At 29.8% G+C, this 25,760-nt stretch overlaps 2 protein-coding genes across 11 annotated transcripts in view; one reads left to right on the top strand and one right to left on the bottom strand.

The window, feature by feature from the left end:
* Positions 1–643: 643 nt before the first annotated feature.
* LOC143229443 (uncharacterized) lies at positions 644–25,405 on the top strand. Of its 10 annotated transcripts, none has more exons than XR_013015872.1 (7): positions 652–820; positions 2,242–6,149; positions 7,040–7,188; positions 11,437–12,033; positions 12,501–12,634; positions 22,826–22,900; positions 25,269–25,405. XR_013015872.1 is itself a non-coding variant. In XM_076461779.1 (4 exons), exons 1-4 carry the CDS (start codon positions 835–837, stop codon positions 10,183–10,185), a joined length of 240 nt encoding a protein of 79 aa, XP_076317894.1. In that variant the 5' UTR covers positions 644–834; the 3' UTR covers positions 10,186–11,430. The 10 variants fall into 10 exon arrangements, 2 of the variants coding, with proteins under 2 accessions (XP_076317894.1, XP_076317893.1); XR_013015874.1 differs by having other exon boundaries at positions 652–895; XR_013015873.1 differs by lacking the exon at positions 652–820 and adding an exon at positions 907–1,228.
* The window catches only part of LOC143229444 (protein qui-1-like), a 147,726-nt gene continuing 143,799 nt past the window's right edge, over positions 21,834–25,760 (bottom strand). Inside the window, exon 25 of the mRNA XM_076461781.1 lies at positions 21,834–25,760. Coding sequence (XP_076317896.1) covers positions 25,213–25,760 — 548 coding nt within the window. The 3' untranslated portion in view covers positions 21,834–25,212.

Below are 25,760 nucleotides of genomic sequence, written 5' to 3'. Positions count from 1 at the left end.
GCAGCTAGTTATCACCATCCACTGCCAACTCTTGGGTTACTCTTTTACCAACTAACAGTGGAATTGACCGTAACATTATAACGCCCACACAGCTGAAAAGGCGAGTATGTTTGGTGTGGCGGTGACTCGAATCCGCGACCCTCGGATTATGAGTCGAGTGCCTTAACCATCTGGCCATGCCGGGCGTGCAAGAAGTAATTCGACATTATGATGACGTCAAGATCTAGGAAGTTCATGAAATTTAACTTTCCTGGTCTGTGTAGAAATACAGGTTAATACAATTATACAGTTAGTGAATACTGAGTGAGTTTGTTAGTTGGGTATCAGAAAAATCATTCATTTCTAATAGTGAGAGTTATCGTAGCTATCCTGTTATTCAGTTACTCAATGAGTTAGTTACGTGTTTGTTTATCGATCAAAGCGAAGTAATTTATATGTGGGTACAATTAGTCTTGGAATTTTTATTAAAACATTGTATATGAAGTCAGTAGTACAACTCATACTACAAGGGAACGTATCTGTAGCAAATGGATATTGAAAAAAAGGAGATTAATTAGTTATCGTCACATGAATTGAATTTGACATTCATTTCCTCCTCCTGTGGGACATTATTAAGTCTACTGACTTAAAGGTATAAAATATAGGGTTCGATTTTCCTTAGTGGACACAACGTGTAGTGCGATTTGGCTTTGCTATGATATAAACAACTAAATAATCTTTTGGATTTACGTCTTTACAACCTGGGAGGGGCAGGTGTTAAGTAGACCTTTTTCTCTCTCCTGAACTGTTGTTGTTTGTTGTTCCATATTTGGGTTTTTAAGTAAGCTGGTTTTGATGTCTATCCGTTTCTATTACAACTTTCCTTTTCAGGGCTTTGCCCACTTTATGCTGTCAGGTTATGTATCTTTTCGAAATAATATTTACTGTATATTGTTGTTCTTTAATGTTTATCTATAGAGGTAAATAAGTTTAATATTTTAAGCGTATATATATATATATAAAGTTCGTTAAAATGACTTATGAATGTAACTATTATTAAATTTAAATAATTGTATTTAAAAGCGATTATTTGTTCATGGTTATACATGGTTCATGCTATTTCACATGAAGGGATTTGGCGTAAATGATGTGATATTTGATGATAGTACTTTATCTGATCTATACGTATTTACGATGCTACGTGATTGTGGCGAATAGGCTGACGATGATGGAAGAGAGAAATTAACTTGTAATTAAAGTGTTGAACATTTTTAAATTTACAGAATTAATAATAATATAACAATGACAGAAGTATGCGGTGGAAACTTTGGTGTGTGTGTAATGAATTATTAAAACTATTAAACTTTCTGTAGTGCTATAAAATTTAGCAAGAACATTTTGTTTAAATTCCTTAAACCATTCGAAGTTGGAAGCTGTCACGTAATTTATACAGTTAGTGATACTGACAGTACAGTAACTTCTAGTCTATTAAAATTATACTTTCTAACAGTTGTAGCTTGCCAACAGTTAGTAACAGTCAACACTGAGAGTAAAATAACTGATGAGTACTTTTGTGTAGTGTTAATAATTTAGTGTGTAGTGCTACTACCAGTACCAGTTTTAATGACTTCTGTTCTAAGTTTAGGCATATACATTAATATTTAGAGAAGTTTTGGATATAACATTATAAACTGTATTTTATGAACCAGATGATTAGTGAAGCATAATTGTTAATAACGTTCGTAATAACAATAATCACACCCAGATATTTAGCATTTTCTAGGGAACTGCAGCTGCTACTATAGTTTAAAATGTGTGTGCACTTTGCCTCTATTCTTTTGAGAAATGATAATTCAGGTTTACCAGTATGATAATAACATTCTAATATTCATTAAGCTCTTTCAGAACATGTGTATTTCACAAATTCTTACTGTATGCCATATCTTAGTCACTTTAACATATTTACTCTGCTACATTTAATGTTTTAAATTGTTATATTCAAACATTTTTAAGTAATACATTTAGTACTGTTGTTGTGTACCTAATATGTTGACACTGTATAGACACATTTTTAGAAGTTAAAACTACACCTTGCAGTTTTTAGTTTTCAGTCTAAGAGATGAGTTACTAGAATTTTATTCATTCTTATGCAATGAGGTATGTGGAATACAGACCTATAACTGATGTTAAAATTGTACTGCAATAGTGAATATCAAGTATCAGATGGTTTCTTTAACTTTTGTAAAACTTTTACTTCTACAGATACCAGTTTTACCAAGTGCTTGTTGGTAAGTGTAAAACTTCGCCATGTAAACTTGTAATGGAATATGGATTGTACTTGGCTTCAACTTTGAAAAGAGTCCTCATGGATGTTGTTGATAATTGTATCTGAACCAAGCTGACATTATTAGTAGAGAGAGAGTGCATTACATGATGAAGAGAGCACAAGTGACCCGTTGTAGTCTGTGTAAAACATCAGTGCATCTATTTCTACTTTTTGACACATCTGTTTCATCTGTTATTTCATGAGGATGGAAGCCAGCAAACTCAGATACACCCATAGAAATCAAATTTGATTACTTTTGTCTTTATCTTTTATTCAGAACTTTTTGTTTCATTTTACAGTTTATTTAAGATTATAGGTATTTAAAAACAATACTGATCTTTACAAAATGTTAATGTGGAAATAGATAGAATATGCTCCTGCATGTACCTTTTTGTGATAAAGTGGTTTATAAGGTTTAATGCTACAAATATAATATAAAATTTGAAGTGAACTGTATTAATTCAGTAAATAGCAATATATATATATTGCTTGATTGATATATATATATATATATATACACAACTCTTTGGATCATGTACATGAAGTTTGGAAACATTACATACTTGAATAGATGGTAGTTTAGATGTACAATAACAACACTGTTTCATTCTGTTACACATGCAATTATACATAAATTAAAGGTACAAAATAGTTTTCATATGTTTAGTAATTTTGCTATGAAGGCCTGCTTCTGTCAGGTGTTCTAGGTACTTTGCAGTGTGTTTAAATATAGTTTATATCTTTTACTACATTCATAAAAAGTTTCAGATTTGTAATTGAAAGCATTATAGTGTTTAGCATTAGAAATACCATTATGTTTTGAATGCTGTAGAAGTTGTTCTTACCAATTTTGTTTTGCTAATTTATCAATATAAAAAATAAGCATTTTCATTATCACATTATTAAATTAAAATCTAATAGAGGAATCTTCACTTTAACATTAAATTTATTGAGAAAAGGTAAATTTGTAATTTTATGGAACAAATATGGTGTTTCTAAAAATACTTTTAATATATATTTCAACTCTGAGTTCAAACAACAGAAAAGATTGAACACTGTGTAAGAAAGTGAAAATAATCTTTATTTCTCATAACACTTCCAAAGTACAAGTACATTAACAATGGACCACACTTTACTGGAGAGTCATAGATCAGTTTAATGGTTGGAGTAGGCTGGAACAGCTAAAAATAAGTTGGATATATGGTGGATCAGTGCCAGACTGAGAGAGAATTGATAATATGTGCTGTTGGGAAACCAAGATATGGTTAAGAAAAATAAAACTATTTCAGATTCTTAAAGGTTTGAGAACTTTATGCTGAGTTTGGAATTTTATAAAATATTTCCTAACAAAAGGCATATTTTCAGGATAAAATCTCTTAAGCCAGATGTGTTGACTTGTTTGTAAGTGAGCATTAAATAAATTTTATAATTGGCTGTATATAGCAAGATAGCTCATGGAAACGTTTAACTGATACACTGCATATCTAAGAATGTATTTTTACTCGTGACTTTAAGTATCTCTGGTTACTGTCATTTACTTACTAGCAGTCTGATCCTTGGTGTAAATTCTGGGTCATATTTTTGTAATGTGTCATCTTCATGGTAGTATTTGTTATTAATACTTTTTAAATTGACATTTCCTTAGAATAAAAGGTGTTTAGAGGTTTGAGAGATTGACTGAATTTGTTAATAGTGATAATGTAAAACAACTGTGGCATTTGGCATTGAAGAAGCATCTAAAGTGTTAAGTTAATTCTTTATCATCACAGCTTTCATTACTTTTCACATTTGAAATAATTTATGAGAGTAATGAAATAGTGACAGTATCTTTGAGCCTCCCCCCCTACAATCTCATACCAGTTCACGTAATTCTTTCTTAGACGTGCCCAACAATGGTCAGTTGTAAACTCTCTGTTAACCTGAAGATGACCTAAGAAGGTTGAAACATTGTCTATACTTTATTTTAATTAGTTTTAATACCCACACCAACCATCTTTAGAATACATTCAAGCCTAACCCTACTTGCTCTGAACATAAATGTCAACATTACTTGTTTTGAAAACAAATTGTCTCTCTGTTACAGTTGCAATCAAATTCAAAATAAAAATACAGCAAATATATGTAAAGTTTTCAAATGTTCGTATGATATTATGAAGAGATTTAAAACACAAACATTAAAAACAAGTATCTTGAAGAAATTACAAATTCCTAATTAAGTTAAAAGTTCTAACATTTTGATAATTTATGCAGAAAAGTAAGCTTATTGAGGAGGTAGAATGTTTCTACAATTTTAGAATATACTCACTATGCTAATATAACAGAGTATCACAAAAAATATGTATTTTATAAATTATAGTCCTTCAGATTTTGCAAATACATGAAGGCTGTAAACAGCCCATGGGGTTCTATTGGATTAATACTATATCCTGATTATCTTTTTTACAAATTAGACTTTTAAATGTGTATTTCATCTTTATTTTCAAAATAATGAGCAGTGACTATGAAGGAAGTGGAATCATAACAGAATTTGAATTAAAAAATAGATATTCTCTTTATTAATTTACAAATTTATTGCAATTATGAATTAATATCATTTTGTTTCCTTCTGCCTTTATTCCTTCAGATGAAATGGTAGTTCTTTTGGTAGTGTTTGTGCTTCTGTTGTATATTATCCAAGTTTTTTCATGATTGAACAAAGCTGTGTTTGTCTTTTAACACATTGGCTTCTACATGTCGTACAAGTGAATCATGCTCTGTTTTATTTTTAAAGGGCCACTTATTGGCTGGGACATAATGGCTACATATACCCTCTTCCTAAAAAAGGTAATTGTAAAATACCTAGTGGGGACCCTGGAAAGTATCGGCAAAATAGGCTTTGGGAGCCAGTGTGTGTTAATTAAGGTACTTCTCAAAAAGTGTTGCTGTGATCTTTGTTTTGAATCACAACAGGAAGTAAAACAAGTTTAAACTCCATTTTATGTTAGAGCAAATTACTTTGTATCAGATGGGAGTTTCAACTTATAATGCAGATAATAGTTTAACACAGTTCAAAGGGCACTAAAACAATAAAATTTAATTATAAATAGATGTAAACAATTACAAGCTTGAAACTACTGATGACAAATGAATGTAGTTTTGTTACAATTTCATGTCATTCTAGAAAGAAAAAAGGGTAGATTAGATTTATTTTGATTTTTTTGATGGTTACAAGGTTGGTCAAATTGGCTGATCCTGGTTTGAGATAGGGTTGAGAAAATAATAGGTAAAATATAAAGTTTTACTGTATAAAAAAAAAACGTTTGAAAAGTATTGAGGAGGTTTTAGGATTGTGGATAAGAAATTTGAGATTTTTGAGATGAAAGAAAAAAGTGTTTTAAATCTTAACATAAAAATTACTTTGCCTGTGTTCTTTTCAAAATCTTTATTTTAGCTTATTAAAAATACTTAACTAAAAATATGAAGTTTTTATATGTGAAAGATTTGTAATGTTAATGGAAAGGCTGCCAAATTTTAAGATATACACACGACATTGAAAGTTAGAAGGATTAAGTTGATAAAGACTTTAAATGAATATGAAGAGGTCACTTGGTTACCAGTTATCCTCACCCCCACTGTTATGATGGATGAGTACATTTTTTTAAAGCAAGATCGAACTATCATGATCACATAACAATGTGCTTTTCCTTATAAAGTGTTGCAGTAGTATAGCTTGACATGGAATAAATGGAAACCTGTAAAGAATCACATTAATTATGTAGATACTGGAAGCTTGTAGGGATATTGAAAGAAGTTAAGAATGTGGCACAAGAAATTCAAGGAATACTTTGATCTCGTGGACTATTTGGTAGGGACCAGTTCTTATTCTCATGACAGTAATAATATCATATATCCCACTTTTAAATACATTCGGTATATGCATGAATGATGTTTTTGTAAAGATGTGATATCGATAGTGTAAACCGAGATCTTTTGTGTATGATATGCGAGTTTTATTATTTGTTTTCTGCCATTTATCTATTATATACATTTCACTTTATTTTATATTTACCCTCAACCAAGCATAAAGGCAACAGTTTTAAGTCAGTTGTTAATTAGTTTACGTTTAATACTTGTTTTTTAGCTGTGATACATCGCTTTTTACAGTCAGACAATCAAGAAGTATATGAACCTTTGATAAAATTGTTTATGTATTATGCTCATCATGTCACAATGCACAGGTAGATATTATGATAAAGATGTTCAACAGCATGAAAAATGGTATTTATACACTATACAACAGGAATATTCAGGTAAAAATATTCAGTAATAAATTGCTTGAAAAAGATTTTGCATCCTCTTACATGTGGGACTGCTTTTGAGTGTAAGTAGTTGTTTTGACTAACCTTCATCATTGTAGTCTATAAACTGATGTTATTGATTGAAGATGTACTGATTGTTCAGGTTTTATCTTTCAATTTTGAAAATCTTGTCATCAGAATTGAGCTTGGCAACATGTTTTTTTAGATTCAAGATACTTGAATTATTTTAAATCATGTTGTCAACTTTCATCTCAACATTTCTGTACATTTCACTTTTGGGGTTTTATTGTTTAGTCTGTTTTTTGTCATTACTTTTTAAACAAAGTTCTTTAGAAAGATGTTTGCATATTCTAATAATCTTAAGTAAGTGTGGTATAATTATGTTTTGATGATTTACACATATTTTAATGAAAAAAAGTTTATCTTCCTTTTGTAGGTTACCTTTCAGTTTTCTGTAAAAAAACTGTTAGAAGAACTTCATAGTATTCTGGGAGATTGTCAAACAAAAATAGGTTCGTTCACATTTGATGCAAGTATCCATTTCTACAATCTTTCTAAGGGTGTTAATTTTGGCAGATATAGAAGGTAAGATTATGATAGTAGCTGTTTAAATTGTGAAATGTTCAAAATTTTGTTGAGGCACTGTTTGAAAAAAGTTTTAAAGATAAGTCTTTTCATTTTTGAATTTGAGTTTTCTTATTGTTGATCAGAAAAGTTGCATTTTATTTAGTGGTCACTTTCAACTTGATAGATATGTATTAACATACTTCTTTTGAGACAATATTGTGCTGAGCAGTAGTTATCCATTCTGGCTATAAATCGGAAAAAACTGACAAATATTTATTAATGTCCTCGGCCCTAACTTTTGTAATGTTTTCATTGCTACTTTTATCATATTAGGTACCTTAATTTTTGTTGACAACACATTTGGTACAGATCAGTTTCAACCTAATAAATGTACTTTGTTTTTACTAATTAAAGTTATTTGAATACAATTAATCTTCTTGCTACAAGTAAGTTGTAGTTTGCATGCCATTACTTTTTACAGCTTTACATTTAAAATTTAATTAAATTACCTTATTATTAATTTGTATGAATATATAGGTATTGAAGTGTATTTAGTAAATCAAGTTTGAATGTTTTTTGAGTTTAATTTTCAATTCTCACAGGAAATATTTAAATAAATTCTTATTCTTCACTTGTAAGTTTATTGTATCGTGTTTGTTATGATTTATCAATGCTTTATTTTTCATTACACTCTCTTTTATCCAGAGTTTAATGTAAATTAGTCATAGTAATGTAGATATTAATAAGGTATAGTGAATTTTTCCTGGCTTTCAATTTTTATTTAGAGAGATATAAACAAAAAAATCAAACTCTCTTTCAATGCCTACCTGTCACACCATTTTTAATAAATTGTCAATAACTAAGAATTTTACTGTTATATAATTTATAAAAAAATAGAAAGGTGGAGTTTTAATTTACCAAATGTTGCATGATGCAGACTTGTTTTTAATAGATATTTTGTTGTTTTGTTTACAGATTAATAGTTATTGTCACCAACTTCAGATTGAGTAGCTAAGGGAATTATTTTAAGGCACTTGTGCCTTACTTATAAACCTGGTTAAATTACAATAGTTACATTTTTCACTTTGTGCAAGTTATTTTGTGTTCTTAAGTGCACACAGGAAACAATTATTTAATGTGCTAGTACTATTATTATAAAAAAATATAGGCATAAGTTTTATTTGGCAGGCCAACAGACAAAAATCTAACAAGAATCCAAACATAAGTACTAAATATTTTATTTTTCATGTGTAATTTTTATTTATTGTTATAAAAGTACATAAAATGTAAAAAAATAGAAACTTCTTTGGTTAAATTAGATACAATTAATGAAAATAATAATATTTCTCCATGAGGTATGCTCTCAAGTACCTCATTACATCATTCAATATGGTAATTTGAGCTATGCTTTTGCCTCTTGTTTTACTACTTGTATTGTGAGATTATCAGTTAACTCAAGGAGTAATAAAACATTAAAAATAAGTAGAATCAGATGTATACTGTAATAAGCATATTAAACTAGGTAAGATAAATAGTTTTTATTAAACACTGTGGTCATGCTAGAAAGAAAATATTTATAATTGAGACTTATTTTGCATTTGTTTGTGGTAGTTACAGGGTTGATTAAATCGATAGAACCTGTATAGAGGACAGAGAAAATAGTGGGTAAAATATAAAATTTTACTGAAAAATATAGTTTGATATTCATTAAAGAGGTTTAGGGGTTATAAAAGTTAGCACTCTAAATAGTAGTATTTTTTTTTTACTTCATCAGTATTTGTTTAAACTTTCTTCCTATTTATTCTCAGATCCTTTAATATTCTTATTGTATTCCTACTTTTTCTTAAATATTTTGTTTTTTAAATCAAATTTTTTTGGAGATGTGGATATCTGACCAATTTTTACTTAAAGATGTATCAGTTTTTTTTGTTCACACTGTAAAATGTCTTAACCTTCTAGAAACTTGGAAACAAAAAATTTTCTACCACTGTAGAATGTTAAACTGTTACTAATGGTTTTGATAACTTGGACTGGTTAGTGTGTCTAGACTTGTGAATCAAAAGGTTCATGATTCATTCCTCATTACCACAAAAGTGTGATCCATACTAGTGAGCTATGGGTCTGCTATAAAAGTGATGGGTAGATAGATAGCCCTTATGAATATTTGTGGAAAAAATGTAAAGAAATAAATAATCATCAATTTCTTTTTTACTAGATTTATTCTCAGAGTATGAGGACTTGTCTAGTAGTTTATATTCCTTTCTTGTATAATTACAAGCTATTGAAATCTGCTACACCTTCTAAAAAGAATTGTAATCTTCTACAAAAACTTGTATTAAAAAAGGAAAATAAACACAAAAATTTAGTTATATCATATATTCTACCATTTCTTAATTTTTGTTATGATATTAATTAAACCTGTTACCTGAAAATATTACCTCTATTTCTGCAATTAGGAAGTTAGAGATTGAATGAATTATCCTTTTTTTAATATCACAAGAAAAAGTATAAAGAAAGTAACTTGTTGTTTTAAACTAAGTCTGTAATTGTAAGGTTGTAAATGTTTGTACATTTAATTATTAAAAATGATATCTGTCTACAGATGCAATTTTGCTATTACCAGAAGGTTTGATTGTGAATTTCTATGAAAACAAATCAATAAGTTGAAATGTGGGTACTTCTTTTCTTTGGTTAATGTACCTACAGCTGAAATCTGTTTTAAAAAAAAACATACATTTTTAGTGTAAATTATAGTTTGGTCATTTAAATTCATATTTATATTCTTGAAGAGAATGTTGTAGATTAAGTTTAAGTTATTTTTGTGTCTGGAATTTTTCCAGAGTTTGGGTATGAACGATACAATGTTTTTAATGGATAAGTTTTGCAATTTGTGATAGAATGTAGAGTTATAACCAACATTTATTATTTTAATCTTGGTTAAATGTTCTAAATTATGTCAAAAAATAACAATTAGTATATAATGTTTCATGTAAATAATATATTTATTTTAGTTAATAGAAGATCTCTTAAAAGAGATTCCAAAGAAGTTAATTGTAAATGAAGATACAAATTCTCATCCTGGAGTTGCTTTACAGACAGCTTAAAAGTTACTTGTGAGTCATATAAGAAGATTTTGTGATATAACGTACTAGTTAATAGAACTTTTTCATTCATATTTAGTAGTGAGGTGTAAAATTCACTGGACAAAAGCAAGTATGGTATAATTTTATAAAATGTATTGGTGTATAATTCAAGAAATGTTATGATTGACATTGTTCAATGAACACATGAAAACCAGTAAATGTCATATAACTAAATTATATATTGTAAATCAAACTTGCCTTACTAAAATTTGGACTTGTTGAAGATTCTGTACTTGTGAGCATACATTTATATTTTATGTTGCTGCATGTGCAGTAGACATTCATAACTAAGTTTGTTTTTCATGATTACACACAGGATCCTACAGGAGGAAGGGTCACAGTTATACAAACATGTTTACCAAATATTTAACCTGGAGCTTTAAAACCTGGAGAAGATCTTAACCACTTTACAGCTAAAGTTAATTTTTGATATTTCTGCATAAAGTATTGAAAAGATAAAACGAAGTTGAAATACTTTATCTTGTGGACAGTTGGTTAAAGCTTCATATTAAAATATGTCTTGATTTTGTGTTGTTTGTAAATAAACCCATCTATTATTGCAGTGATATGTAAATAGGTGTTTCTCTGTTATTCACTATAAGATATTCAACTATGTTACATTGTTTCAGAGAACATGAAAACACAATATTACTAATACTAATTAACTCTTCAATATTCTTAGCTAGATTTCTTACTGCTTCATTTAGAACTCTTGGGTTATAATTTCATGGCCCAATATTTATAAGAGTTGTGCAGTTTAAACTAGACTTGTAGTATTTCATGTTAATTAGCATTCATATCTTATATTTTCTTTGTTATTAATCATTGAAAATTGATCTAGTATGCATAATTAATAAGCAGTGTTTTTGCTTTGGGACCTAGGTAAGAAAATTTTCAAATTTACCCATTTTCCAGAACATTCCAGGTAGATTCAGTGCTGAGTAACTGATAGAGAATTTTCTCAAACTTGCAAGAATTTTCAAGAACTTTCTAGAATGTTGTAGATCTTTCAAGAATTTTCTAGAATGTTGTACAACTTATGAGAATTTTCAAGAACCTTTTAGAATTTTTTATAACTTTCCATAGTAATATATATACATGGGCTCACCACTCACCACTTCAGTTTAGTTCTAGCTGCCTAAGTGAACACATAGACTTATCTGATTTTATCAGAAATGGAATCAAGAAACTGCAAGCATTCTCCAAATGCATTCTGCTATACATGTGGCCAATTTATCAAGACAAGAGCAAAAAAGTACTCTGTAACAGCATCTGCTAAAATGTGTGGAGCCTACAAGGCATATTTCAGTATGCCTGTTGGGGATTAAGACAAACCCTGGGCACCTCATTTTATCTGTGAGCACTGCAGAAAAACTCTAGAAGGTAAAATGAACAATTTTTGCTTGCTTGAATAGTAAGATTTTATTTTATACAAATTTTAGATCTTTTAAAATTCAAATATCTTATAATTTTTTTTTTAAATTTCCAATAGTAGAGAAAAAATATCACATATAAAATATTTTTCATGAACCTGTTACATATTAGTTGTGGATGAAATAAATTTATTCCTCATAATAACAATTTTATTTTGCTCTTTTGCAGGATGGTAGGAGGGAAAAGAGAGCCATGAAGTTCACTATTCCAAATGTTTGGTGTGAACCCACTTACCACTCAAGAAATTGCAACTTCTTCATGGTGGACCCTTCCAAATGTTGGGCTGGTAAGAATGCATTTGCTATCATGTATCAGGACCTTTCATCATCCATTGCCCCAGTGCCATACTGCCCTGAGCTCCCTATACCCACCCTGCCAGAGAGAAAGCAGCCATCTTAAAAAACTACTCACTTCTGAACATTTTTGTATAACTTTAGTATAAATACATATAAATCTTGATTCATATGTTGTTTTATTCAGACCTTATGTAAATGAAAATGTGCAAATATATCTGTTTTTAAATAGAAAATAAGTTAATTTCTAAATTTCATTATCCAGGTCACAAAAGCAAAGTTTGAAGGGAATAATGGCTGTTTTCTGTACTTTTACAACATAAGCAATTAAGAAATAATGCATGCTATTTAGGAACAAAATTTGTGTTACATAATATAATGTGTGTGTATATGATTTTTTTTTCCATTTTGTAATACACAGATTTATCTCTCCAAACTTTCCATGGAAGTATTTTGCCAGTTTTACAGATTTGTTATCTCTTCCTAACGAGAACCCTGATATTGGGTATGGCTTGCAGAAAGTTATAGAGGAGAATATGAAAGATTGTAAAAACATGTGTTTTCAAGTTGCTGTTTTTTACACATCAAACAGAGGTATGTTAGTGTTGAGTAGAAAATCACAGAAATATATGTAAAATTTTATTTTCACTGTAATAAAAACAAAACAAAGGAGGGTAGATTTCAAAAATAATAAAATAGTGATTTTTTATCTGCATATGAATACCATAATTTTTTTCAATATATTATTATTACTAATAATAGCAAATTAGAAGTAGCCCAAACTGAAGTATATTAGAAAGAAGAAAAGGAAATCAAATTTAAATTTCAGGATAAAATTCTCCTTTACAGAAAGTTCAACATGTAGCATAAGATTATAAATATTATTTTGATCTAAACTAAAGCCTAATCTAAATTATAAAACATGGGTGTTTAATCATTAATGATTTTCATGTACCATATGGGAGTGAAGGTTACTATTGTTTCTTTTATAAGGGTCTTATTGCTCATGTTCTTTATTACTATATCAAAAGCTTTTTTTGGAGATAATATACCCAGTTTAGTATTATTCATTCAGATAATTAGTTCCATATTTCAAATACTGTATTTAAGTATTATCTTTTGCTTGTCTTTAAGCAGAAATATGATTACAAACTCTTTGCTTTAAGAGTTATTTTGAATGTTATATTCTGTAGTATGTTTTTTGTACTCTTATGTAGAAAACAGAATACTAACACTGGCATTGAACATAGAATACTGTGAGGGCAGTTTCTGATGTGGGTTTCATGTTGTAACACTTTCAATTGATTATGTACTATCCTACGTATAATCCCAATTTCAAGGGAAAAAAGAATTTGAGTCTATACTTTGAGTCTTCCAGTAGTAACAAGTGTAACAGAAGTACTTGTGAGTGCTGACCAGGAGTGTGTTATAAGCCCCTTAGCTAGTGTCTTGTGAAGTAAGGAATGTTATTTTATAATTTGTACAAAACACTACTCAAAATTTGTATTACTGCTACCAGCATCTAAAATAGCAAAGATGCATATAGGGTTGTTTGAATATTAGTATTAGACAGAGGAAATAATTTAAAAAACGCTTAAATAAAACAACTAGATTTTTCAAGTAAAATGTAGCGTGTTCTTAATATGGTGTTTTTAAGCCAAGGTGAAGAATTTATTTGTGTCTATGTGTAATATATATACATCTGAATTTCTCCCATTTTGACAAATTTTCTGCCTGAGTTTAAAACAAAAGAAAGAACAAACAATAATTACTCTTATTTTTCTTGTTTTACTCCAGTGACTCAGTGTTACATATGAGGGCTTAAAATATATAAAAAAATGGAGATCTGTAATTGTAATGAGCACAGTGCAGAGAGTGCATTGTGTTGGCTTTGCAACTTATAACAGTTTTGTAATTTTTACTTGTTTAATAATGTGTTGTTCTATAAATAATAATTTGTTTACTTGGTAGATTTTATGAAACCTTTTATTTTCTTAGATCTTCAAGAAGTACCATTTCATTTTCTGTTTTAATTTTTAATGAACAAGATACCATTGTACAGTTTTTCATTTCAATAACAGTTTTGTACTTGTGTTAACTAGAATTTTTATGTTTCTAGATTGTTAGATACCATGTACATTCAATATGTATACAAAATAAGGATACATAAAGATAGTTTCTGTGCTTTGATTTATACAGATTGTGAAATCTTTGAATTTTACATGAATAGTTAAATATAAATATACATCAGTTGGCCATTAAGGGTTGTAACATAATCATTTGTTGTGGAATTCATGCTGCAATTTTTAGTAGGATCATAAAAACATTTAACACTTCCTTTAAACATCACAAAATGTTATTATAATTTTATTTAGTGTACCTTGTGTTTGTAATGTTGTATTCAAATTGTAAATTTTGAAATGGTAATAGTTAGTGGAATATAACCTTGGATAAATGAAACTAAAGAATAAGCTAACATGTGTAAGTGAAAACTGTTTCTAGTTTGATTTGCATGATGTTTTAAGCAGACATTCTTTGTCAGACAGTAAAGATTGTGTTTTGGTGGATTTAAGCTTAGAAAGAGTGGAATATTCATTACTGTGTTAGTATTGCTGAATGTGTATTGAATAAGCGAGTTAACTTGTGGAAAGTAATTAATCTCAATTTATGTATCTCATTAACATTATGTGTAATTTTGATAAATCTAAATCATGATCATGTGCAGTTTACTTGTAGACAAAGTGTAATATTTATTGACATGAGACTTCTCATTTATTTTGTGATTAGTGGATTAATACTAGAAAAGCATATTTATTGACAAAGACTTTAAATTTTATCATGGATAAATAATATTTCTTATAAAATTTTTTATTTATTTATTAATTCTGCTTGTAGTTTAGGTTTTACCTGTATTTCTTTGTCAAGTAATGAACCCTTTCTGGACTGGAGAGGTGTTACTCATATTTATTTATTATAGTAGAAATACTTAAACCACTTGCATAGGAATTAGCACAAACTTGCTAAATAATTTCTAGTTTTGTCTTATGAAATTCTTAGGGTTTGATTTAGTTTTTATATTGTGAAATCTTCAAATTTTTGTTATGAGACTATTTTGAAAAAACTACTTTCTTTGAATCTACCCTTTTAAGTTTTTTATGTGGATTAGCAGATTATGTTTTATATATCCAGTCAGATTCAGTTTGATTAATATTCATCAACAAATTTTTTTAATATTTTCTGACCAATTGCAGTATTCACTACTTATGTCTACAGATCTTATAAACTGCAAAAACTGAAGATTTATCTCCAGTCTTATAAATTGTAGTCAGTTCAGACTTTGTAAAAATATTTCTAACAATATTTGTGTCAAAATTATTTTGTATCTAAGAAATGTACTTTCTCTTCAAGTATTGTAAGTTATTGTATATATTTGCATTGTTGAGTACAGTAATATGCAATAAATTAAGATTTCAGTAATGACTAGGCTTACATAATGACTTGTCATACTAGGTAATTTCTCTAGCTTTCAAGTGAATATAATTTGATATCACAACATTTTTAGGAATGGAAAATGGTATAAAAAATATAACATTTCCTGGATTTATGGTTTGTTTTGAAGACATACTGACTGACTTCCCATCAGATTCTGTTGTTCGCTACAGGAATTTTTTTTTTGTTGCATTCCTAAGAACCATAAAATACTTCTGACACCATTTTATTCACTCTATATTGATATAAATAGTTCAAAATCTACTCCATTTCTTCATTATCACAAAACAGTTTAAAAAATTACACTGTGTAACAAAATTTTTACTTTTCCTTGTTCCTGGGCAGAAAGTGTTATTTCCCAAAGACCTGCTTTTCTCTTTAAACTTTGCTTTTGTGGTCTGGGAGCATATAATAAAAACATGATGGGAGATTATATTTGGGAGCTGATACATGAAAGTGATTTACATTACAGTTGCAAATCTCAAAAAACCTACTCACTTCTAAACATTTTTGTATAACTTTAGTATATATACATGTAAATCTTGATTCTTATGTTGTTTTATTCAGACCTTATGTAAATGAAATATGAAAATTTTTCGTTTTTACATAGAAAATAGGTTAATTTCTAAATTTCATTATCCAGGTCACAAAAGCAAAGTTTGAAGGGGAATAATGGCCATTTTCTGTACTTTTACAACATAAGCAATTGAGAAATAACACATACTATCCAGGAACAAAATTTGTGTTACATAGTGTTATTTAACTCGCTATCTACAAATTGAAGTGAAAGTTATTATGAAATCAAATTTCATACTAAACATTTTTCTTCATTAGAAAGATCATTTGCAAGCTGCCTGTCGTTCATGTCTTGTCTACTTACACACATGCAGAGACTGTAAAACCTCCTATATTAGTGAAACCAAATGTCATCCTAAAGTATGGGCATATATATAAAAACTAATATCTTTATTTTGGAACACCAAAGTATTATTAAAGCAACAAATAGACTATTAATGTTTGAGAAATGGCTTTAGGTTTGGTCTGCCTTTCATTTAGGATTGTTTCTAAGATATTTATGCTACTGAACTTTAAAGGCTGAATTAAATTATCATGTAAATTTTGAGATTAAATATATTTAATTAAGTAATTTTGTTTTAATTTCATCTCTCTGCCATTGTATTTCAAATTTTTTGTCAACTGTAGTGGTAGACTAAATAAATATTTTAAGTGGATTATCAGGAAAGGATTGTTATGTTTGGTGTGGAGTATGGAGTTATCCAGGTTTGAGAAGATGGGCATTATACATTTACAGACTGAGTTGGGGATCATTTATGGCTGAAGCTAATTTGTTCAGTGAAATTGTGCTGTTGGTATGAAGATTTTTGAGATTTTAAAAATTAATTGAGTTAATTTGGGCAAATCAAAAAAAAATCCTTATATCAAAGAAGTTAATCTGTGATTTTTGCTTTTTTTTTTTTTAATCCATTGTCTGAACCAGTCATTTTTTGCTGGAACAAATGACTATGTTCTGTTATATCCATAAAATTAAATGATTCTTGTCTGAGATGCCTCGTAGGGAGCATGGCAAGGATGACTTTATTAGGTTGCTGTGTGGCAAATAAGGCAACTAATGTGTAAAAAGAAGCAGACATTCAATGGCATTTTAACAATTTTAAGCCATCATTGTCATTCGTGTAGTCAACTTTCTTTTATAAACAGTTATTAAATTAATAGCTGAATGGCCTAGTCCTTGGCATTGATGCAGAGTTTTGAATTCTTGTTGGATTTTATGGTTTACTGTGTTAATTTTAATTGATTATTTAATTTAGTGCCACTTTGAATAAAATGATGGAATATTGTTATATTTAGAATAATATCTGTGATTGTTGTTAACAGTCAGATTTTAACTGCTCTAATGTTGAAGCACTATGATTAAAGCTATTCAAAAATATTTTTAATATTAATAATTTCTGAAGATAATTTTCTTTACACCTTGAAGTATTGAAAGCCAGGTTGTGTTTTTGTCATAGAAATTATTGGTAGTATATAGTATGTTGTTTTTACTACATTCCTATGTGCAAAATATGGTATTTATTTATTTTCAGACTTAAAGTATGTTGAATTGTGACCTTGAGTTTATGTGGTTATTATGTGAACATGCATAGTGCAAAATGTAAAATTGAGTAAATTCTACAATTAATGCCTGTAGATCCAATTTTGTGTCATAAGATATTGAACAAATCACAAAAAGAAATAAATTTAAAATAGTACTAATTTTGAGTTGTGCTTAAATTATATTAAACAAATGTAGAATGCTTTGTTTTTGTAGTTTTGATCAATAGCAAATTAATAAACAATGATTTGTAAACATAATGAGGTGATTTCATTTTGTGGAACATAACACATGTTACGTCAGAACAATAGTCTGCCAAAACGTGTAGTTTGTTCTCCAAAATAAAAAACACTTTATAATATTAATAAATCATTATTTGCCAATTTACTATTATATTAGCATAATATGCTTTCATATACAAGTTTTGAGTTGTGTTTTGAATCTATCTGGTTAAAAGTAGTAACTTCAGTTGACAGACATTTTGATCTGGACCCTTTTGCAATGTAGCACAGATGTAAAGCATTTACAGTGAAGAAGATGATATCTGCAAAATTATGCACAAAAAACACAACCCAAAAAGATGGTTTGTTTGTAGCTTTAAAAAAAACTTCACCTTTGTGTGCAAGTCAAAAGAAGGTTACAAGTATGGGAGCTTTTGAGTATATCTTAACAAAACAGGAAGATGGTATATAGGGGTGGAAGACCAGAACATCATTGATTGGAAATATTCTAATGAAAGTTAAAAATTCAACCAATTACATGGAATTTTGTCACTGTTTTGTTTCTGCTGCTGTTTGTCACATTATCTTTTGTGTATGTTTGTAATATTTGAAAAGAAGGTTATCATAGACATTATGAGCATTTTTAAACTTAAAATTATGTGTAGCTTTAAATTCAGTTAAAATATCACCTTGTAAAGAAAGTCTATGTGGTTTTATCCAGTTTTTTATTTAAAATTCTCCAAAAACAGTTTCCTTTTAACTGTGTTCTTTCCCTTGATTTGAATTGAATATTATTTACCCAGTTTTCTATCAGATATAAAAATTATTCTTAGGCTTTTGTCGTGCATTTGTTCGACAAAAACGTTTCCACATCTATGTAAAAGCAGGTTTGTAAAAACAAAATGGTGGCGCAGTCCAAAACTTTTGATGTTCTGTAGTATGAAGTAGAAAATATTAATTAGTACTAAACGTTCTTAATGAAGTATTATTGCTAAAGCAATCTTCTGCAAAAAAAAATTTGAAATTTATATTCATAAATCATTACAATGATTACTTTTTCAAATACCTAGCATTGATTTTTTTCTAAGATAGTTTTTTATTAGTGAATCACTACTTGTTAAAATGTTATTTTATAATTATTATAGATATTTTAAACTTTCACTGAAAGTGTGTTTTTCTTTGTTTCTTATTTGTAGGCCTGGCATGGCCGAGTGCGTAAGGCGTGCGACTCGTAATCCGAGGGTCGCGGGTTCGCGCCCGCGTCGCGCTAAACATGCTCGCCCTCCCAGCCATGGGGGCGTTATATCGTGGCGGTCAATCCCACTATTCGTTGGTACAAGAGTAGCCCAAGAGTTGGCGGTGGGTGGTGATGACTAGCTGCCTTCCCTCTAGTCTTACACTGCTAAATTAGGGACGGCTAGCACAGATAGCCCTCGAGTAGCTTTGTGCGAAATTCCAAAAACAAAAACCAAAACGTTTCTTATTTGTAACAGAAAACTGTACGTAATTTTTACGTAACTTGGTTTTCAGCATCCAGACATTTTCTGTCAACACCATATGTCAAAGCTTTGGAACCTTCTGTAAGAATTAAATTTATTGTTACTGTAAAACATCAAATTAATGCTGTGACCACAGTATTTTGTGTCAGCAATTTTCTATTTATGTATTAGTTAAAACAAACAGTCAGATTTATTTTTGTAATAAATTTCGCCAAGCTACAATGTTTAGAATATATTTTAAGAATTTTTTTAAAGGAAGTAGTCGTAACTACACGGACTTGGAAACCTTTAAATAGCCTCCTGCAATTAATATGCACTGTGTAAACAGTGCCCCTATTTTCTTGTGCTATGTGTTTCGTGATAACTGTCCAAAACTTGAGATTATGTTGTTTATTTTATATTTAATCTAACTCGTATTTGAGTGACCTCCATATTCTGCGCTTTATGATAAATATTCATAATGAGAAGTCACAAATGATAATTTACTGTATGATAGGGTTATTCAAATTGCAAGAGGTTGTGGGAATTAGTTAAACCACTCTTTTAATTTGTTGGATTTAAGTGTTATTTAGTTTTCTAGTAATATTGGGTGTTAGTTAGATAAAGTTATAGAACGTATAACTTGATTCTTTACAACAATATTTATTGTAAATTACAATATTATGTAACCGAGGATTGTATTCAATTTCTTTATCGGTTGAATATTTGCGGTCAGGTTGTTCTGTTTTAAGAGTAAAGAAAACCAAAATAAAATTGAGAAATAATTTTTATTTCTTGCTTTTGAGTTCATATGCCATGCTGTCTTGTATCATACAGAGTGTTTAACTCGTTTCGTGATTTATGGCATGCGCATGTTTTACTGATGTCAGGACATTAGAGTTTGCAACTTTAATCGTTCCTTATGTGCGTCTTTTTAGTGTCTGGTGACTGACAGACAATACATTGTTGTGAATGTTTAAAATAGGTTATCCCTCCAGGTGGCCATCGACTTCTTTCGAGAAAAATAATACATTAGCAACTAGGATTAGGTGATCGTAATTGTGACAAATATACGTAGTAGTAGTTTTATCATAACAATGAATTAATGTAGTAAGAACACCAATTACAATTTTTTATTTTTCATAAACATTTTCAGAATATTTAAGTTTGTATTCATTGTTTACCTTTTCACGTTTTTTAAAATTAATTTTAATGTAGGTGGCTTTAACGATTATCACAATTTTTCTTCTTCGCTATTGATGTGTCGTATTTTCTCGTTGATTAACAGTAATTGTATTCGAATTTGATATTAAACTTTTATTGACGGAACTTTCCCTACAGGGACCCGCCCCCTGTTTAGTACAAGAACATTGTCTGTGGAATGTAAAATAAAGGTATTAAAAAAACTGGAGTGTTAGATAGGAGATTAGTGATTAATCCCTCTCTCCTTTTTTAAATCGACATTCACTTTCCATTAAGCGACCATTTAGCAAGGAAATACAGAAATGACTCACCAATTTATGAAAGGTTTTTAAAACGCTGTGAAATCTAACATTAGTGTTACATATTAAAAAAAAAAGATGCTAAAATGTTTCAAGACCAAACAAAAAAGTGGAAAAAATTTTCATATGAAAAAATCTTAAAAAAGGAAAAAGCTGCATCGCCTGATTACAAAATATGGTTTTGTGACTTGTTATCTGGAACACTCAAGAAAGCCATCAGAAAAAATCGTGGTAGGTATTTATTTTTATAGAATATGTTACATTTTTTCTGAATTGGGATGTTCAGGGTTGTTATTATTTCCTTTTACTCTGCTCTCTTAAAGGTGGAATTTTGATAAAGTCGTGAGATTGGAAGTAATTTTTGAGATGGTTAATATTTACTGGTGGATGTTCGATGGATGATGATGTAGAGAAAAGTCCAAGGCCAGTGATGACAACGTTGAAGAGAAGAAACAAGATAACAGTGTTCGACAAAAAATATTTCGATGAACGTTTAGCTAATAGGGTCTCCTAGTGGCTGGGACAGAAGTGAAACCAAATTATTGTTTATTTACTCATTCTTAATTTTCAGCTTTAAATAAGAACTTGTATATGTGTAAATCTTTATTGTTGTACTCTGGTACGTAAACAAATAAAAAAGGGTATAAAATCGATTTGTATAACAAATTTGCTAACGAATGAATAAACGGAATTTTAGTAACTGATAGTTAATGAAATAAAAGTGGTATCTAAATATTTAACGCATGTTTTAAGAAAATTACATCATTAATATTGATACCAAGATCTAGTTAAATTAGCCGTTTCCAGTACTTTCACATACTTTCAATAAGTAATTTATTATACTTGCTGTTTTTCGTGGGTTTGCTGTTGATGGGGGCACATTACTAATGGGCTGTATACTATAAAAAATAATTTATTAATACAACAGATTTTTGTGAGCGAGAATTATTTAATAACTCAGTCTTTTTTGGTGTTAATTCTGTACGTAATTTTTGTTTTTGTTCAGAGAAATCGTTATGAAAGTAGCACATTTTTATTTTACAGTTTATTGATTGTTTTCCCATTTGTACAAATACATGTATGATCACAGCCTTATACAACCATAAATAATCTAGTAAAGTCTCCATTATTTATTGACATAATATTTCACGTTACTTCAAAAGTAAAGCGTACAATATGTCTCACACACAATAATTTACAAAATAGATTACGAATAGTTGCAAAACGTCAATGTGAATTGGTCGTGCAGTTAAAATATTTGTTTTAATCGCCATTTTACAACGAATATATACGTGTTATAATTACTTTTGTGAAGACAGAACAATAAATAAGCCGAATGTGCATAAATGTGATTGTAATAATTACCCAATAAAAGTATAAACAGTTAGGCACAGTTTACATATTTTATCTGAAGCGATTACATGGTATTTACTGAACACTGGTAACCTACATTTATATTACACACAAGATGTACTTTACAGCAACGTGCTCACACTATGTGTCAGAGCTGTTACATGACTTTCCAGATGTGGGTGGACATTTGAACTCTGTGATTAATTCTTATTATAACATTAACTGAATTAGAGGGATTATGTTACACAGAAGCTGATATTACAGTTAGAAGATTGATAGTCGCTAGGGCATTAAACAACATAATTTCTCACACACCAGAAAAAATTGAAGTGTCTTTGACGTAAAAGGTTCATGTCTGCCAGAGTTTTGCAAGATGTAGATGTATTTATTTTAAACTGAGGGTTTATTTAAAACTATACACTTTTGTGGTAAATATTCATTAAACTTTTGTTCGAGCACGATTTAAGTCAATATTCACAATCAAATGTAGCAATTTATTATTCATCCCTACTTGGATGCAAGATTAAACAAGAATGAATTTATAGATAAAGTTTCAACTATGAACATAATTAGTGACTTGTATATATATATATATATATGAACTTACCTTTTTTTTTTTTTTCTTTTAGAATAAAGGCAGCTAGTACAAAGACCCATTTTTTACTGGCAGATGTAAATTTAGAACATTTCTTTCATCATTAAAGGTAAACAAAAGTACCATTATTTTATAGACAGCATCGTTAATGTAAAGCCTTTTTGAATCTCTTGCTGAAGTTATTCGGATGATATTTTGATAAATTATTAAATTACTTCCTGGTGAACAGGTGTGCATTTTCAGACAACCAAGAAAGTAAAGTCTGCTAATTTTCTACAAAGAAGTGGGAGTAAATGTCCTTTTTTTATTGTGAACGAGCATCTATTATTATTAGTTTGAATGTTTAAATTGAATCAACTTCTTATTTTAATGTTAGTAACAAGACATTCTTGGAATTTCACGTGAATAAGGAATAAGTTAGCAAATTTCAAACTGGTTTGTCATGAAACTGATTTTCTTTTTTCCACTTAAAATAAAGCGTTACCGTGTTTGTTAGAAAAACTTCAATGCTTTTTTAAGTGTTCTAATACTGTTTTTTTTCTCACTATTTGGTCGAAACGAAATTGGCAAACGGATGGGGAGAAAGAAACAAAAAACAAAAGAGATGGAAATACATCATTGCATTTTACGTTTTGCTGGATAAAGAATACTTTGTTGTGTTTGTATTTTGAATTTCGCGCAAAGCTACTCAAGGGCTCTCTGCGCTAGCTGTCCCTAATTTAGCAGTGCAAGGGAAGGAAGCTAGTCATCACCACCCACCGCCAACTCTTGGGCTATTCTTTTACCAACGAATAGTGGGATTGACCGTAACATTATAACGCCCCCACGGCTGAAAGGGCAAGCATGTTTGGTGTGACGGAACTGTGCTATATACCCTGACCTTCTTACTTGGTTTGATATTTGTAAAGATTTTCTTAATAGAGCTCATCAAACTCTTGGAAACGACAGATGTTGTTGATTTTAAGCTTTATGGGTTATTGAGAACATTACGTTTATGGATTAGAATAAATAATAATTTTGATAACATTAAATAATAAAATATTAAGGTGTGTCACTGACGCAAGTAACATGTTGACCTGAACCTTAATCCTGAGACTAATCACGAATGTTTACAGAATTGAAAACATAGTTCTTTTGCCATGTTCATTCAGACTTATCCTAAAACCAATCTGTGAATATGTTTTCTATATTTAGTGATAGGCACAATACAAGCTTGCATAAGTTATCGTATTATCAGCAGCACTTCCCAGGTGACGTAAGCGTATTTCTTACTAAAAAGGGGTATTTCTAGTGTAATTCTCTTGTCCAGCGTTAAAACATTTTGTTCTCTTAACTGAACTATAGAATGTGATAAACTGTTACTGGCCGATAAATGTCAACTTTTAAAATATTTGAAAAGTATGAAAAAATTGTCCTTTTAAATCGCACAGATAAGAGGTAGACTTGAGTGAACGAGCTCATACGCTGTCAATTAAATTTAAAAGTACAATGCCTAATTTTGTTTAGTAGTATAAACAGGAACTTGTTCATTCTGTTATATATACCTAAACATGAAAATTCGTTACAATTTTATGGAGTAAGAATAGTTATAAAGTAATAAACTATAGAATGTTTATCACAAAGAGTGTGTAGCACATTGGGGTTTCTGTCAAGACAGGAAAGCAGTAAAAAATAAAAAATAGTGTTAATTTGCCAAATCAAAGCTTGATAACGAAACTTTTAACACATTTGAGCAATCATTTTGATGATGGTATGATTATCTAAGTTTGTCAACCTGTCGGGTGTTGATTGGCGTTCTCTTTGATGGCACTAGGCTTCCTTCTTTCTTGAAAAAAAAGTTTAACAATAGATATTTTTGTTTTGTGACTCGGCGTGTTTCTCGTTTCTTGTATTATTTGTTACTAATGATTTTATTTAAGAAAAAGTATAATCTACATAAATTTGGGACTTACAAATAACAGGAATGTCTTTCTCGAAATATAATACAGTCTGTATATCTCTGCCTATTAGGTATATAATAGATGTGTGCTCTTTCATTAATCATTTGTAATTGCGAGAAACTCACAACTTTAAAAAGAAATGTATATATATATATCTGTATGTTAGAAGCAGGAATGAAATTCTGGACAGTTTACTATTTCAACTTGGAGTATGCAACCCTTAGATAGTGAAGAAAAAACATTTTCGTGACATAATTCACTGTTGTGATGATTTGTGAGTAACGGTCCAATCAACTGAATACTTGTGACACTAATAACAAAGACAATTGGCTGAATGAGGAATAAAGTACTTGTTTGTAGAAATTACGACAAGGAGTTTTAAATGCAGACTGAACAGATAACTTAGAAAAGGTAACCGTTTTGAATATCTCGATTTCTCCCTATCTTTATGTGAATAAATCTTGTACTATTTTAAAGCCATCTATGCAATTGAGCACACACTAGACTCTTTGATAACCATTATAGTTTTTGTTTCAGGCTCTTCTGGTGTTGTTTCGTTTTCTTCCAAACTACCAGCCCTACTGAGATTTGGAAATTCTTTGGCAAGTCTTGTCACCGGTGAACGAACTAGAAAATCTGCTTTTCCATCTACCTTCGGATGTTGTGGAGACAAAATAGGCGACTGGGGCTGCTGAGTGTACTCCGGGAAACATGCGAACATGCTGTGTTGTTTTTTTAACACTTTGTGTTTCGGAAGTTTAGATTTGGGTTGTATTCCTCCACTGTCAGGTAAAGTGGGAATCCGAATACTAGCCCGACTTCCTAGTGAACCGTCCCAGACAGTCCCGGCTAGGTGAAGTGCTTCTCGGGATCCAAAAGGAGAAGGTATTCTTTTGAAGTCTTCTAGACTGATTCCTATATCGTGTTTTGGAGAGCGGAGATCCCAATAAAACGAGTCGAAAGATTGCTCACGTTTCAAATTACCTCTAAGAAGAACTCGTTTTGGAAGAATACCTCTCCACGCATGAC

The sequence above is a fragment of the Tachypleus tridentatus genome, chromosome 10 (assembly GCF_004210375.1).
Source record: "Tachypleus tridentatus isolate NWPU-2018 chromosome 10, ASM421037v1, whole genome shotgun sequence".
Taxonomy (NCBI): Eukaryota; Metazoa; Arthropoda; class Merostomata; order Xiphosura; family Limulidae; genus Tachypleus; species Tachypleus tridentatus.
This window is presented reverse-complemented; position numbering and strand designations above follow the sequence as displayed.